General features: G+C 35.1%; 1 protein-coding gene across 1 annotated transcript in view; it reads left to right on the forward strand.

The window, feature by feature from the left end:
• The window catches only part of COL24A1 (collagen type XXIV alpha 1 chain), a 365,386-nt gene that overhangs the window by 97,831 nt on the left and 250,354 nt on the right, over window positions 1-17,201 (forward strand). Inside the window, exons 14-19 of the mRNA XM_058303231.2 lie at window positions 504-548; window positions 6,874-6,927; window positions 7,005-7,049; window positions 7,251-7,304; window positions 8,006-8,059; window positions 10,607-10,660. Of these exons, the coding sequence (XP_058159214.1) occupies window positions 504-548; window positions 6,874-6,927; window positions 7,005-7,049; window positions 7,251-7,304; window positions 8,006-8,059; window positions 10,607-10,660 (306 nt within the window). The remainder of the gene's footprint in view (window positions 1-503; window positions 549-6,873; window positions 6,928-7,004; window positions 7,050-7,250; window positions 7,305-8,005; window positions 8,060-10,606; window positions 10,661-17,201) is intronic.

The raw sequence follows: 17,201 nt of genomic DNA on the forward strand, positions 1-17,201 counted from the left end.
AAATTTCCAAACCTTTCATACATATGACATACTTCTTATGATTTTTATAAGTGTGTACAAATATTATTACTACTTTACAAATGAAGAAACTAAAGTTTAGAGAACTGAATGTAATTCAAAAGAGTTGTTAGTGTTTTTAACAGTCTATAAATTTTGTAAATCTATATACTGACCACCTGTTTTTTCATACAGTATAAAGGCTGGTTATGTCTGCAGTGTTGATGACTAATGAGACTTACTTCCTTTATTAGTTACAGAGGAGGCATAGGGCAGTATAAATCCTAGGCTAGATAATAATCCTAGCATCCACAAGCATGGAGGCATGGATACTTTTGAAGAATATTTCTACTTCTCAAGAGAGTATAAGAGTAGAGAAGTTTCAAAAGTTAATAGTAATAAAAAGTAAATTTTCCCAGATCCTTTGTCTTCATTGGAAAATACCCTTAATTGTTGTGACTATCTACTAATCCAGAATCATATTTTTGCACATTTCTTTTGTATAGGGGCTTGTAGGTAGCATTGGCCTACCAGGATTTCCTGGACTTAGAGTGAGTATCACTAAATATTACATTTTTATAAAATCCTTCATTGTGTAAGTTTCATTTAGCAGATATGCTTTTAAAACTTTGAGAAAATGACAATTTTTAGTGTCATTTTTGGGTATAAACCTTGCTCAAATGTATTTTTCATTCCTATATACAAATTTGTCCAGTATTATAGGTCAAGAAATTATTATATTTTACCATAAGCTGAAATAACAATATATTTGTATAGATTTATATGCATTTATTTATGCCTGTCTTGTTTAATAATATTTATTTATTTATTTATTTATTTATTTTTTAAAAAAGATTTATTTATTTATTTAATTTCCCCCCCTCCCCGGGTTGTCTGTTCTTGGTGTCTATTTGCTGCGTCTTGTTTCTTTGTCCGCTTCTGTTGTCGTCAGCGGCACAGGAAGTGTGGGCAGCGCCATTCCTGGGCAGGCTGCTCTTTCTTTTCACGCTGGGCGGCTCTCCTCACAGGCGCACTCCTTGCGCGTGGGGCTCCCCCACGCGGGGGTCACCCTTGCATGGCACGGCACTCCTTGCGCGCATCAGCACTGCACATGGCCAGCTCCACACGGGTCAAGGAGGCCCGGGGCTTGAACCACGGACCTCCCATGTGGTAGACGGACGCCCTAACCACTGGGCCAAAGTCCGTTTCCCTTGTTTAATAATATTTAATCAAGATCCAGCTTCCTCTAAGTATAAGACATAGAACAGTCACCTTTTTTCTGGTCTGGAGAAACAGATCCAAACAAAAACAAATGGTAACTGTAAACGTTTTTAATGGAATAACACTGAATAAATGTTTAGGAAAGCCATCCTAGTCAATGTAGGAGATTAACTTCATCAATGTCATTAAACATTTAATACCTTTATGTATTATACTGAAAATACAATTGACTATTATTTGTCACTGAATCAAGATTTTTACAGCAAATTCAGCTCTGAGTTTCTTTGTAATTTCTGATCTGGGCAAAGGACAATTTTTTCTTTTTTTTTTTTAAGAGGTACTGGGGATTGAACCCAGGACCTCGTCCATGGGAAGCAGGCCCTAAACCACTGAGCTACATCTGCTCCCCAGTGAGAGTTGTTTTTAGGAAGTACCAGGGACTGAATCCAGGACGTTTTATATGGGAAGCAGGCACTCAACTACTTAAGCTACATCTCCTCCAAGGACAATTTAATAAAGCAAGTCCGTGGAGACCAAAACAATGTAGTCCAGATATGTAACTTTGTGATGATTAAGGATAAATTTGAAATTATTCATTGAAGCAAACAGGTTTTTACTTCTGATATATCTTCCTATATTAGAACCTCAGCCAAGTTTAAGGTTCTTCACAGAGATATGAGTTGCAGATATTTTATATAAATTTAGAGCCATGTGCTTTAACATTCAGCTGAACTAAAGGCAAAATCAGAATATTTTCATGAAATGTTAGGAGTTTAAACATAATAGAATCTTAATAGTAAATGACCTGTATTGATACAAAAGTGGGATGTGACTGTGGGCAACAGTAAGATTTTCTTTAGAAATCAGTTTAAAGGAGAGTGGATGTGGCTCAAGTAGTTTGGGGAAGATGAAATTAAAATAACTCAGTATCTATGTATGAATTGCCAAAAGCAGTCTCTGCATATTCTTAAAAATTGTTCAGTGCTTTCAATATAAAACCTTACATCAGGGAATGGATGTAGCTCACTCAGTTGAGCACCTTCCTCCCACATGGGAGGTCCCGGGTTTGGTTCCTAGTGCCTCCTGAAGAAAAAAAAACAAAAAAAACAAACAATAAGCAAAGCAAAAGACTCAGGGAAGCTGAAGTGGCTCAGTGGTTGAATGCCAGCTTCCCACATATGGTTTCACTCTCCAGCCCCTGGTACCTAAAAAACAAAAAAAATCGGTTTAGAGTTTTTGCTACACAAAAGAGAAGATAATTAAGAGTTCAGAATTTTATATCATAAATTATAACCACAGTATTTATAATCTAAACTTGAATACAGGTCTTCTGACTCCATATTCACTGCTCTTTCCCCTACCTTTTACTGCCCTAAGGCACATGGTAACAACTTTGTCGAAGAAATTAGTCAGGAGCTCAGTTATTGGAACTGAGGTAACATTAAATTTAGCATAACAAGTTTTAACTTACCATTTGGGGATGACGAGTATGGGATTTAGAGTCAGAGAACCTGAGTGAGTCTAATACACCTAAACTTTTTTCTTAATAATAATAATAATATCAGTACTAGTAATAATAAAAATAATGGGGAAGTGGACTTGGCCCAATGGATAGGGCATCCCCCTACCACATGGGAGGTCCACGGTTCAAACCCCGGACCTCCTTGACCGATGTGGAGCTGGCTCATGTGCAGTGCTGATGCACACAAAGAGTGCCATGCCACGCAGGGGTGTCCCCCGTGTAGGGGAGCCCCACTCGCAAGAAGTGCGCCCCGTAAGGAGAGCTGCCCAGCGCAAAAGAAAGTGCAGCCTGCCCAAGAATGGCACCACACACACGGAGAGCTGACGCAACAAGGTGACTCAACAAAAGAAACACAGATTCACGGTGCTGCTGATCAGGATAGAAGTGGTTACAGAAGAATATGCAGTGAATGGACATAGAGCAGACAATGGGGGGAGGGGGGGTGGAGGAAGAGGAGAGAAATAAATAAATAAATCTTTAAAAAGTAGTAATATCAGCTTACATTTTTTTGTTTTGGCTATGTGGTAGTCACAAGTGTTATCATTTAATTCACAGAACCACCCAAGACCACTTAGCTTAGAAATGCTTGAGCCTGGAGTTGAAGCCAAGTGATTTAAATCTAGAGCCCAGGAATTGACACAGGGCCTGGCACATAATAGTGCTCAGTAAAAATAAACTGAATTTTCTATCTTCTCTTTTTTCTCCATTCTCCTTGATGGTAGATAGGAAAAGATTCTACAAAGAAGATGACTAATGACACCAATCGTCACTTTCGTAATCCTCATCCCTTCTAGACTGTCATAGATGGTGTTTTATGCTTTTCAAAGAACTTTCATGTACATACCTCATTTTCTCCTCAACCAAGTCATGAAGTAAATAGAAGCAGTGTTATTACCTTAATTTTATATTCGTTCACTTTTTTATCAAAACAATGTGAGCACCTACTATATATCAAATGCTGGACTAAGAGTTAGGCTTAAAAATACAAATAAGTCAAGATTCTTGTTTTTGGCAACATTAATATCTAAATGGCAGGGAATGAAAAATAAGCAACATTAAAAGATGTGTTTACTGTTAAAATGGTTTAAAGGTAAATCCACTGAGAAAGGAGCAATTTGTGTTATCTTGGAGAGTCAGAATAGGCTTCAAAAGAAGATATTTTTTAAAGCTGTGTCTTGAAGATTGTGTTTGAGTAGGGTCGGGTGGAAGAGGGAAGGGGACTATTTAGGCAGAAGAATGCTGTGTGCAGATGCACAGAAGAGGGGGAAAATGAAATGTCTGGGAAATGGAAAGAGGAGTAGAAGGATTGTATGGAATGGAAGGAGATGAGATTTTGGAGGTAATGAAGAAAGATTATGAATGACGTGTTTATTTTATAGTAAGCAGTTTGTTTGCATGCCCAGAGCCTCAACTTTCACATCACCTCTCAGATACTCCCTTCCAGCAGGTTTAATTTGATAAGAGATGATAGTGCTTTCTCTAAATTATTTTTTCCACGTAGTTGGTTTTTATTATTTGCTTTCTTAATTACACTAGTGATTTTCATTTATAGGTGTAGGTAGGTATGGTTAAAAAGCCCAATGTATTTTTACACAAAATACTCATATGTATTCTTATTAATTGTTCAGTGGCTGCTGTTTTTACATGAAAAATATATCCTTTGGGTCTGTCTATTTCTTTGACATATTTTGACTCAAAAGTTCTCTGTTCATAGCTTTGTGGCATGCTCTTTTGCATTTGGGTGCTATATCTCAGATATCCTCAGCTAAGCTCTCATACTTGAAAGTATTTCTCTCTTCTACCTTCTTATAGAATAGGAGTGTGGTAGGTAAAGAATGCTGAAGGGCCTACAGGTAAACTTTGTGGAACTAAAAACGGTGCTATCATGGATCACTTTCAGAGGGCTGTAGGTTTTTTAGGTTTAAGACATGCCACACAACTTGTGACATGTCACAAAATGCTTGATATTTTTTGGAAATTTCTATACCCACACCATTCAATTTTTATTTTTTAATTCTCTATTTTACTAAGTCCTTCATTACATATGTTTTTGTTGATATCTCCCAATACTTAACTATTTTGTGATATTTGTGTTGGTCACTAAAAGAGTATAATGGGATATTGTGCGTACAAAGTGCATGATTCATCTGAAGATGCCAGATTATGCAGTTATATATTTACTGAAACAAAAGTTAAGAATGTTATATTGTCGATGAGAAAACAACGGGACAAAGATTTTTTGTTTGTAAATTATTCTTTTTCATCCTTACATAGATTATTGCTGAATAATTTCTAAACTTTAGAGAGGCTTATTGAATTATTTGAGCCTGTCATAAGTTTTAAAGCTATGAACTTTGAAGCATAGTGTACTTTGGATAAACAGGCCACTGTAATCATAAGAACAACTCTTTCTCTTGACAGAATTTGAAATTACAAGCAATGATATATTAATATTACATATCTATTTATTAAGTTGGAAAGTATTACCCTCTTCCTCTCACAGTCCCATGTGTTTCAGGATTAAACATGTTGGAAAGAATTTATCTTACCTATATTTCATAGACTTGAGGACTCATCCAGAAGTAAAGGTGTCATATTTTCCATTCTGAAATTTGTATTATGTTAATATAAACTATTAGAAATACTCTTATGGTGAGAGGACTCTAGAATCAGTTTTAAATTTTATTTGTTAAGTTGGTTAATTCTGCGCTCATTCATTTCAAAACTCTTATGTGCTAGTTATAATGCTAGGTCTGGGAAATAAAAAATGAATAAAGCATGCTTCTTTTCTTACAGAATGCACAGGTTAGGAAAACAGAAAGGAAAGTCCACTACAAGTCCCTTGTAGTAGAAGGGCATTCCAGTATTGGAAACCATACCTTTAAAGTTTGGAAACATGTGATAAGAGATAACATGTTCAGAGAAGAGAAAACAGTTCATTGTGCTAAATTGTAGGATTTAGAGAAAGGAGAAATGAAAGGGAGAGAGTGTGGGAACAAATGGAAGGGAGATGAGAATGAAGGGATTGTTGGAAGTCTGCCAATGAGAGCTTGGGATGCTATCCTAAAAAATTTAGATTCTAACTAAAATGGTTGGAGAACCATCAGCAGTTATTAAGAATAACATTTCCAGCATTGTCACAAATATAAATTTAAAAGTTCCTTCATATTTGGAAAACATGAAAGGAAAGTGGTCTTAAAGGGTAAAGATGAGTACAGACATGGAAACCAGGCACAGAGATGGAGAAAGCCAGAGGAAAATGAAGGCCTCAATAACACAAAAATTATAACTAACCCCCAAACCATCAAGAGGATATCCACAATTTTTTCAAAATTGTTTTTATCCAACCTCCCTTATTGTTGTTATTATGCTTTGTCTTCTAAGTTGACATTGAAAGAGTCATTTTAAGGCACATGTTTGCAGAAGACTATAGTGGTAATTCTGTTTTTGAGGAATCTTAGATCATTAAAATGAAAACCCTAAAATTAGAGACTATGTCTTAGTCATCTTTGTTTCCTCAATACTACTAAGAGTCTAGTACATTTTCTGATGAATAAATATTAAATGATGAATAAATGGGAGACTCCCATAAGAGTAAGAGCTTTTTTTTCACTACTCAATTTATCTCTGAAATTATGATAATTTTTCTTATTCTACAAATTTCAAACCATGAAGTCAAATCATTAGAATGCCTTGTACATGGTACCTGCTCAGTAAATATTTGCTGAATGAAAGGATGAAATAAAAATCCAAGACAATCAAATGAAGTATCTCTTGGATACTTTCTAAGTGCATGGTACTAAAATATATTCCCTAACTTCAAGATATTATCTCATTGGAGAAATATCACAAGATTGAGTGTCATGGACAGTAAGTACTGTAAGAGCTCAAAGGAGGGAAGGATCCTTGTGGACTCGACTAGAATGAGAAAAGTCTTCAGGAAATAGACACTTTACTGAAATTTAAAGATTGGTATGATTTATAAATGTGGGGAGGAAAACAAGTGAACAAGATATGTGTGGCAGCTTAGTGAGATGACCTGTTGTGGGTTAATTAATTAATTAATTTTACCACATTCTTTTCCTAATTCTTGTAGATGTTCAATGATGCCTTTCTTTCTTACTGCTTTTCAGGGCAGTGTTGGCCCTGTTGGACCAATTGGACCTTCTGGAATTCCTGGCCCAATGGTATGGTTCTATTTGCATAGTGGATATTTTCTTTTAATCTCTCTATGATATCACAAAATATTACTTTTCTTTTTTAGGGTGTTTCAGGGAATAAGGGGCTACCTGGAATCAAAGGTGATAAGGTGATTTAAATATTTACATTATCATAGAGACAATTTCTTATCATATTTATCTTTCAAGTCAACACAATTTATAAAATATTTTTATTTATGGACTCTTCTCAGAAGTAGGGAAAATAGTAATTATTTCATAATTAATGGTTACTTTTTAATAAAATTGATGTTTTTGCAATGCATAAATGTCTCTATGAAATTTTACTCTAGGGTGAACAAGGCATTGCAGGAGAGCCAGGAGAACCAGGGTATCCTGGAGACAAGGTATCTTTTACTTTTTTAATTTTAAAAAAATTTTAAAAAAAAATTTCTCTCCCTTACCCCCACCCCTCCCCCCTGCCCAGTTGTCTCCTTTCTGTGTCCATTTGCTGTGCGTTTTTCTGTGACTGCTTCTATCCTTATCAGCGGCACTGGGAACTGTGTTTCTTTTTGTTGACATCATCTTGTTGCATCAGCTCTGTGTGTGTGTGGTGCCCTTCTTGGGCAGGCTGCACTTTGTTTCATGCTGGGCGGCTCTCCTGACGGGGCATACTCCTTGTGCATGGGGCTCCCCTACGTGGGGGACACCCCTGCGTGGCATGGCACTCCTTGCACACATCAGCTGCACATGGTCCAGCTCCACACGGATCAAGGAGGCCCAGGGTTTGAACCGCGGACCTCCCATGTGGTAGGCGGACGCCCTATCCATTGGGCCAAGTCCACTTTCCAAGGTATCTTTTATACCATTCATTTTATGTACATACATAAAAGTCAGTGGAAAAGTATAAATTCTTTCAAAAGAAAGAAACACACATTTTCACGGTGTGTTTTAAAATATAGAGCAATAAGATTTTACTTATTGATTGAAATAATTTTCTCTATTTTCTAGAATTTACTTGAAATTTTTAGGGGTTTGTAGATAGAATCAGATTTGTCATTTGGTGTATAATAACTTTTCTCTTCCTTTGACTGTTCTCATCTTTTAGGGAACTGTTGGTTTGCCAGGACCACCAGGGATGAGAGGAAAACCAGGACCTTCAGTAGGTTTGAACTTTGTTTTCTGATTAACTGAGTACATGCCAAGGCACAAGTCATGATACTTGTTAGTGTTAATAGAATATGATAGGATACATACTTTACAGTCTTGCATTTTTTTCTCTTGTGTTTTAGAATGTAACTAATTCCTCAAGTACTATTTCTCTAGACTAAGCTAAAGTAAAGGCAGAGAGCCTATTTCACCTTAGACACACTGTCGTAAAGCTCTTAATTTTTTTTTAAGAAATCACAAGAAACTCTAATGTGGTTCTCTTAGGGCAGTGTTGTAGGGAGCATGAGATAGTACAAACGAGGCTTTTATTTGTTCATTTTACCTTTGTGTATATTCTAATAAAAACAAATTTCTTGATGCCAGCAGGTATTACCTTGGTGGGGAGGTGGTTTTTCATTTTTTGTTTGCTGTATAAAACCTTTGAAAAATATATACGTTAAGCTAGAGATTGGATAGGGGCTCATAAATTAATATTAGTGAGATGACTTTGTTTTTAATCACTCACTTTTTAATAACTTATTTGTATCTTATTAATAGAAAAAATGTAGATGTTTGGTCTAGAAACCTCTCTAGTTAGGGAATAAGATCTGTTTGATAAAAACTTGCATATATGGAATCAGTTATCATATTAATAAACAAACCCCCATACTCAATTCCTTCAGTTATACAAGTTAGTGCCTACCGAAACATTTTTATCATCATGAGAAAATGTCAAATTCATCAAGATCTCTGATATTTTATATTTCCTACTTTGATTTTCTGTCATCTAAAATGTTGGTGTTACTGATATTATTAACAAATGGACCCAAATTGTAACAAGAGTGAATATTTTTAAGATATAAGAAAGAATGCCTTGATCCTGAGGCTTTTTACATTCTGGAATAGGGAACTTTTTGCTTTGCAAGTCTTTTAAAAATACAGAAAAAGAGCACTTTGAAGTTGTTAAGAGTACTCTTTTCTTCAAACAGAGAAACAAAGACAATTACTGTGTTTTTCCAATTCCAACTAGAATTTTCTGTCATTTATAGAGATTTACTTAATATTACTCATGCTTTTATTCTCTAAAAGTTACTTGAAAACTCAGTTTTTATAAAGGAGAATGTATATTCAGAGGTACCTTAAAATTGAAATTTTGCAAAATGAAGAATTATTCTGAAGAATGAATAATTCTGAAATTTATGTTTTTAAAGATCTGGTATTTGCTAATCACATTTTCTGTAAATTAAAGGCTGGAAATGCTATTTTTCCCTTGCTGCTCACAAATTTATCATCTTGGTTCGATTTTGCCACTAGAGGGCCCCAGCGAGAACTGTCTGGTCAATTTTCCTTAGATACTGGTTCTGATGGCTCACAATTTTTGTTTTGTTTATTTGAGGGAGGAGAAATTTAAGTGAACTTTGTATAATATTCTATTACCTTGCTCTAAATTTGATTGAAATAGTTTATTATGTCCTGTTTTATGTACCCAGCACTATATGAGAATAGATTCAGTGCACATGGTAGACAGTGCTTTAATCCTTTGAAAATAGGTGATCCCATATTGTATATTGAAATTTTAAATGATCAGAGGCCTATTTAAATTAAACTTGAGTCTCATATACAAATTTAATATAACATAAATAATGAATTCAACTATTTTCCTATGAAAACAAGAGTATCATTAGACTACTGGCCTTCCCTGTTCTATAGTTTTATCTCTTGCAAGCATTGCCAGCTCTCTTTTGTTTCAGGCTTTATACCCACTCTTTTCTCCTCTCACCCTCATCTCCAGTGCCGATTTCAGATCCTGAATATGAATGTCATAAACTGACCTCAGAGATATTGAAACCAAATCTTAAAAATTTTAGTTAATGGTCAAATCAACAGTGGAAAACTAGTTAATCAGGAGAGGAGAGATGGAGGAACAATGAGTGATTGTGAAATGGTTAACATTAATGAGTACTTTCTATATGCCAGGCACTGTGTTGAGTACTTTAAATATATTATCTCATTTAATCCTCACAATGACTGTGAGGATGTTAGTACTTTTAATATTATTTCTAGTTTATCAATGAGTGAATCTTAGAGAGATTAAATAATAATGTAAATCTAGAGGAATCTCAATTACTACATCAGGCCTTTTTTAGGATCAAATGGGAAGGAATTTTCAGAGACAGTCCTCGGACTCTGGTTATTGATAAAAACAGTTCATCATCTAGAGCTCCCAGCCTTGTTGAATCAAGCTTTGTTGTCTTATCTCTTGTAAAAACATGCACACACTCAATTTTTTTCTTGATTTGAGCATTTAACTCATTAATGCTATTATTTTACTATTATTACTATTTCTAACACTAAAAAGTAAATATATAATACATCTTAAACATTTTATTTAAATACGTTTTCCATAATGATAATGGTTAATAATTATTTTAAGCCTATCTGAAACATTACTACTTTGAACATTATCTATTGAGTGCTGTTTTCTTACCAAATGTATGTTTCCTTTAAAAATTGTATTTATTAATTTAATATTTATAAGTTATTTTTTTTCCCATTTTAGGGACAAACAGGTGACCCAGGATCCCAGGGATCAACTGGCCTTCCAGGCCCAGAGGTAAAATGTTGGTGGGAAGAGTAAAAATTTGAAACAATAATTGTGGAAGTTAAACTTGATTTATAAAACACGTTTGTAAATAGTATATGACTCTGGTTTCTAGGCTTCTAGGTTCTTGGCTTATGTCATGAAAAAGAATTTAAGGACCTGCCATAGGGTAAGCAAGGGAGTAAACACTTTATTAAAAACAAAAACAAAAAACGAGAAAAGTACACAGTAGGAGGCATGGACTGCGGGCATACTGAAGGCTGAGTTGCGTGCATGGGGCCCCAGGTCAGGGCTTTTTAACCTCGTTCCCCCTTCCTCTATTATAACGTTGGGGCAGGGCATCCAGATGTTTGCTGTTCTGATTGGTTGCCCCACCTGTCATTTCTCAGGGGGCCAGTGGTGAGGCCTTTTGAGGGTATCCAGGTCTTTCCCTTGACCCCAAATGGGATTCTCATTCCAAATGAGATTCTTGTGGCCGGGATCTAGTGGGATCCTTTAGAAGATTTCTGGGCACGGTCTCATGGCCATGTGGTCTGCCAGCCATGTTGTCTAATGGCCATGTTATCTGTCAGCCATATTGTCTGCTACTATGTTATTTGTCAGCCATGTTGTCTGCCAGGACTCAACTGTGACCCAAATCTTCCCTTTCCTTGTACTAACCTGCCTCACATAGTAGGCTTAAGTAAGATACTTAAAGTTTTTACCTGTGTAAAATAGTTTGGATTAACTTTTTTCTCTTTTGCCACAGCACAGTGATCCTAATGAAATAGCAAAGAATATTAGCCACTTTTTTGTCCTGATTAGAGCACAGCTGATTTATTTGTTTTTTACAACAATTATTAGTAGCCCATACTTGTGGCTTTAAATACAATTTCAGGACATAAACTCCATAGTATTTTATATGCAAAATGCTTCCAGTGCTTGCTACATGTATTTATTATTTGAGTCTCATATTCTGAAATAACTACCATTAAGTTTATAGCACATGAATCACATTTGTTAGTAAATTCTATTTTTTTAAATTAAAAAAATTTTTTTCTTCCCCTCCCCCTCCCCCACCCTCCTGCTTTTGCTGTGTGTGTCTTCTGTATCTACTTCTCTTTTTGTCTTCTCTTCTCCTCTTTCTCCTCTAGGATTCACCAGAATTTGATCCTAGGGACCTCTGATGTAGAGAGATGTTTCCTATCAATTGCACCACCTCAGTTCCTGGTCTCAGCTGCACTTTGACTTGAATCTCCCCTTTGTCTCTCTTTTGTTGCATCATCATCTTGCTGCATGACTCACTTGCACGGGCACTGGCTCGCCACGTGGGCACTCAGCTTGTTGTACGTGCACTCATCTTGCCACACGGACACTGGCTAACCATGTAGGCACTGGCTCACCACATGGCCACTGACACGGGCACTCGGCTCACCATGTGGGCACTCGCACAGGCACTTGGCTCACCATACGGTCACTCAGCTCACCATGTGGGCACTAGGCTTGCCATGCAGGCACTCGCATGAGCACTTGGCTCACCATGTGGGCACTTGGCTCACCGCACAGGCACTGGCTTGCTGCACAGTCACACTTTCTCTTCTTCTTTTTCACCAGGAGGCCCCTGGGATCAAATCCGGTCTTCCCATATGGTAGGCAGAGACCTTATCACTTGAGCCATATCCGCTTCCCTGTTCATATATTCTTTAATATATTGACTTTGGCTTAATGCTTGATTTAGAGTGGTTTTCTTTTCTGGAAGTGTGCATGGAATATAAGATTCTGAGATGAAATGTTTGGATTCTTTTTGAATCATTATTATAAGTAATAGATCTATCACATGAAGAGAAAGCTTCTGAAGTTCACTCTGGTTCAGAAGTACAGGCCAAAATATATCCATATATACTCATATAAATACACATAGCCCCTCTAATTCAGAGTCATTGCTGCAACAATGAAGCAGAGAAAAATGAGTTTGATTTCATATTACCTCCATAAATCAGAGCAATAAAATTCCCATGGTGTCAGAGTAGTAGGCAGAGTTTCTAGAAATAGTACTTTATTGTTGTCTTCTCCCTCTCTTTGAAAACCATAAAATCAGTTTACTCCATAGTTGGCTTTCATGTTTGACTGACTTCTTTAGCAAATGTCCATTCCTACTTATTGTTTAATTCAAAATCACACTGGCAATTGGTAAGTTCAAAACTCCATAAAACACTGCACCTATTTTTACTAATAGGGAAGTAATAGGGAAATCACAGCAATATTTTGATGTTATCAGTTGGGCAAGTAGAAACATTGTTTTGTGTAATTAAAAGCTAATAAAAGTTTATAACTTTATATGGATGGATATTCTTTTCTCTTTTTTTTTGCCCTTTTTAAAATTAAAACCTCCAAGAATGACTGGTATTTATCTGACTTCCCATATTGAGGATACAGAGCCTAATTGAAATTGTATTATCTTTAAAGGGTATTATTATAAATATGAATTGTTCTACTGTAACTGCAGTTACAGATAATATGTTCCCTAGGGAAGATTGTGTTACTCCCTTGCTATTAGTATGGTTTTGCATCATTTTCTTCTTTCTCATAAAGCCAGGTTGAAGAATCATGAGCCATGTTTTCACTCATTTATTACATGGTCTTTGAAAAATGTTTCTTTTTTCTTGATTTCCTTTGGGATTTTATGATTCCGTATCACCATTCAAAACATTGTCTTGGTGTCTCTGTTTCTGCACTACTTATACAAGGTCCTTGTCAGACTGTGCCTATTCTTCCACCTCACCTGCCTTGAATTTTTTTTCATGGAGTTGAAGATGTATTCTTTACTCTCTTAAGAACTGGTTCAAGGTTCTTTTGGGAAATGAGGTCTAATCTAAATATAGAAACTTAAATTTGATGATACGAATATAGTACCTAGGTAACCATATAGAAGGAAATGCTTTTATCTATGTTGCTCTTGACATTAAACTTTTCTTTTTAACTCTTTTTATCTTGAAATAATATAAAAATAATAACTTATAGAACAGTTGTAAAAATAATACAAAATTCATACAGTGAACTCTGACATACCCCCACCCAGATACCCTTAGCCTTCACCTTTAACATTTTTCCACATTTGCCCAACCCACCCTTCCTTCCTTCCTTTCTCCCTTCCTCCCTTCCTTCCTTCCTTCCTCCCTCCCTCCCTCCCTCCCTCCCTCCAGTATATCTGTCTGTTGATAACCTAGTCTTTGGACTTCTTCATGAATACTTTTATATCCATATACACTTCCTAAAAACAAGGATATTCACTTATTAGTTCAAGAAATTATGATATTCAAATTTTTTCATATCTCCCAGTAATGCCATTTTGGGCCTTTTCTCCTCCACTATTAGTTCTTGTCCACAATTATATAATACATATACTTGCATTGTCACTTTAGTAGTTTTTTTAAAATTATGGAAACATACATACAATATCAAATTTGCTATTTCAAATAGTGCCCAGACTAACGAAGCTGACACATTGCCTCTTCTGGCACCTCATACTTCTGGCTGGAGCTTGGTCTCCTCAGTCTTTCTCCATGAACATGGTGGGTACATTGGCCATGCTGTTTTGATTTTTGATTACTGTAGCTTTGTAATAAATTTTAAAATCAAGAAGTGTGGGTCCTCCAACTTTGTTCTTCTTTTCCAACATGGTTTTGGCTACTCAGGCTCCTTACCCTTCCATATAAGTATGATGATTGGGTTTTCTATTTGTGCAAAGAAGGCTCTTAGAATTTTAATTGGGACTGAGTTGAATCTGTAAGTTGCTTTTGGTAGACTTGACATCTTAATATTTTAACTTCTAATCCATTAATATGTTTTTCCATTTACTTAGTTCTCCTTTGATTTCTTTCAGAAAAGTTTTATAGCTTTCCATGTGTAAGTCCTTTATATTTATTCCTATGTATTTGATTCTTTTAGTTGCTATTGTAAATGGATTTTTAAAAATTTCCTCTTCAGAGTGTTCATTATTATTGTATAGTGACTACACTGAGTTTTGCACGTTGATCTTATACCCTACTACTTTGCTGAATTAATTTATTAGTTCTAGTTGCTTTTTGTGGATTTTTCAGGATTTTCTATATATGGGGTCATTTCATCTGCAAACAGGGAAAGTTTTACTTCTTCCTTTCCAATTAAGGTGACTTTTATTTCTGTTTCTTGCCTAATTCCTCTGGCTAGAACTTCTAGTACAATACAAAATAATAGTGATAATGGGCTTCCTTGTCTTGTTTCTGAATTCAGGAAAAGCTCCTACCATTGACAATGAGCTGTGAGTTTTTCATATATGCTTTTATTGTGTTAAAGATGTTTCCTTCATTCCTAGTTTTATGAATATTTTTATTAAGAAGGAATGCTGGATTTTGTCAGTTGCCTTTTCTGCATCAATTGAAATGATCATGTTTTTTTTCTTCGTTCTCTTAATATGGTGTATGACATTAATTGATGTTCTTATGTTGAACCACTTTTGCTTACCTGGGATAAATTCCACTTGATCACGGTGTATAATTCTTTCAATGTGCTATTGGATTTGTTTGCTAATATTTTGTTGAGGATTTTTGCATCAATATTCAAGAGGGATATTGGTCAGTAACTTAATTTCTTATGGTATCTTAATCTATCTTGGTATTAGGGTAATGCTGGCCTCATAGCATGCTAATTCTTCTTTGACAGTTAGTTAAAATTCACCAGTTAAGCTACCGATGTCTGGACTTTGCTCTGTTGGGAAGTTTCCAATTATGGATACATTCTCTTCACTTGTTACTGGTCTTTTGAGATATTCTATTTTTTCTTGAGTCAGGTAGGTAGTTTGTGCCTTTCTAGGAATTTGTCCATTTCAACTAGGTTATCCAAATTGTTAACATGAAATTGTTTATTTCAATCTCTTATAATCATTTTATTTCTGTGGGGTTAGTAGTAATGTCCCCCTATTCATTTCTGATTTTACTTATTTGTGTTCTTTTCCTGTTTTGGGGGAATTTTTGGTTAGTCTAGCTAAATGTTTGTCAGTTTTACTGATGTTTTCATATTACCAACTTTTGGTTTTGTTGATTCTATCGCTATCTCTTCCCTATTTACTTGAACTCTACTCTAATTTTTGTTAATTCCTTCCTTCTGCTTACTTTGGGTTTGGTTTGTTCTTCTCTTTCTAGTTCTGTCAGTTTTGATGTTAGGTCTCTGATTGGAGATATTTCTCTTATTTTAATGTAAGCATATAATGTTTTAAATTTCCCTCTGATCACTGTCTTTGCCGCTTCCCATAAAGTTTGGTATATTTTGTTCTTGATTTTTATTAACCTCCATATACTTCCTAATTTCCCTTGTAATTTCTTCTTTGACCCATTGGTTGATAAGAGGGTATTGTTTAATTTCCACATATTTGTAAGTTTTTCAGTTCTTCTTCTGTTAATGCTTTCTAGCTTCATTCTGTCCATTTTGGGGGCTCTTTCGTATGTGAATATATATTTATAATCTTTGTATCTTCTTGATGAACTAATCCTTTTATCAATTTATACTGTCCTTCTTTGTCCCTTTTAACAGTTTTTGACTTAGAGCCTATTTTGTTTGATATTAGTATAGCCATCCCACTCTCTTTTGATTTCTATTTGCATTGAATATTTTTTTCCATCCATTCACTTTCAACCTACTTATGTCTTTGAATTTAAGATGAGTCTCTTATAAACAAAATATAATAGAGTCATGAATTTTTATCCATTCTCCCACTCTTTGCCTTTTGTCTAGAGAGTTTAACCCATTTAAATTTACAGTAACTACTGAAAATCAGGACTTCCTTTGTCTTTCTACTTTTTGGTTTTGGAAAGTCTTATATCTTTTTTTGTCTTTGAATTCTTCCATTGCTGCCTACTTTTGTATTTCATTAATCATCTGTAGTAAACCTTTTATAATCTCCTCTCATTTCCCTCTCTGCATTTTTTTTCTATGTATTTTCTTTGAAATTCCCTTGGAGTTTAAATTTAGTATCCTAAATATGTAACAGTTTCATTTAATTTGATAACACTGTAATTCAAACCATTCAAAAAGGTTTTTTTTAACCTTTGTTTTTCCAACTTTATGTAATTCTTATCACAAATTATATTTATAGATTGAGTGCAAACCATGGATTTATCATAACTTTTATGTATTTGTATTTTAGATCCTGTAGGAATTTAAAAGTGGAGTTAAAAAACAAAAATTCAATACACTAGGATTTATATTTACCATATTTTTGTTTACCAGATATCTTTATTTCTTCATGTGACTTTGAGTAGTTTAATGTCCTTTCCTTTTACCCTATAGAACTTCTTCAGCATTTCTTGTAGATCCATTTTAGCAGTGATGAACTCCCTCAATTGTTGTTTATCCGAGAATGCCTTAATTGCTCTCTTATTTTTGAAAGACACCTTTGCTGGGTATTGTAATATTGGTTGGCAATTTTTTTCCTTTCAGTACATAAAATATGTCATACCACTGCTTTCTTGCCTCCATGGTTTCTGATGAGAAATCAGCACATAATCTTATTGAGGCTCACCTGTACATGATGCATTGC

This window comes from Dasypus novemcinctus, chromosome 9 (genome assembly GCF_030445035.2).
Source record: "Dasypus novemcinctus isolate mDasNov1 chromosome 9, mDasNov1.1.hap2, whole genome shotgun sequence".
NCBI classification, from domain to species: domain Eukaryota; kingdom Metazoa; phylum Chordata; class Mammalia; order Cingulata; family Dasypodidae; genus Dasypus; species Dasypus novemcinctus.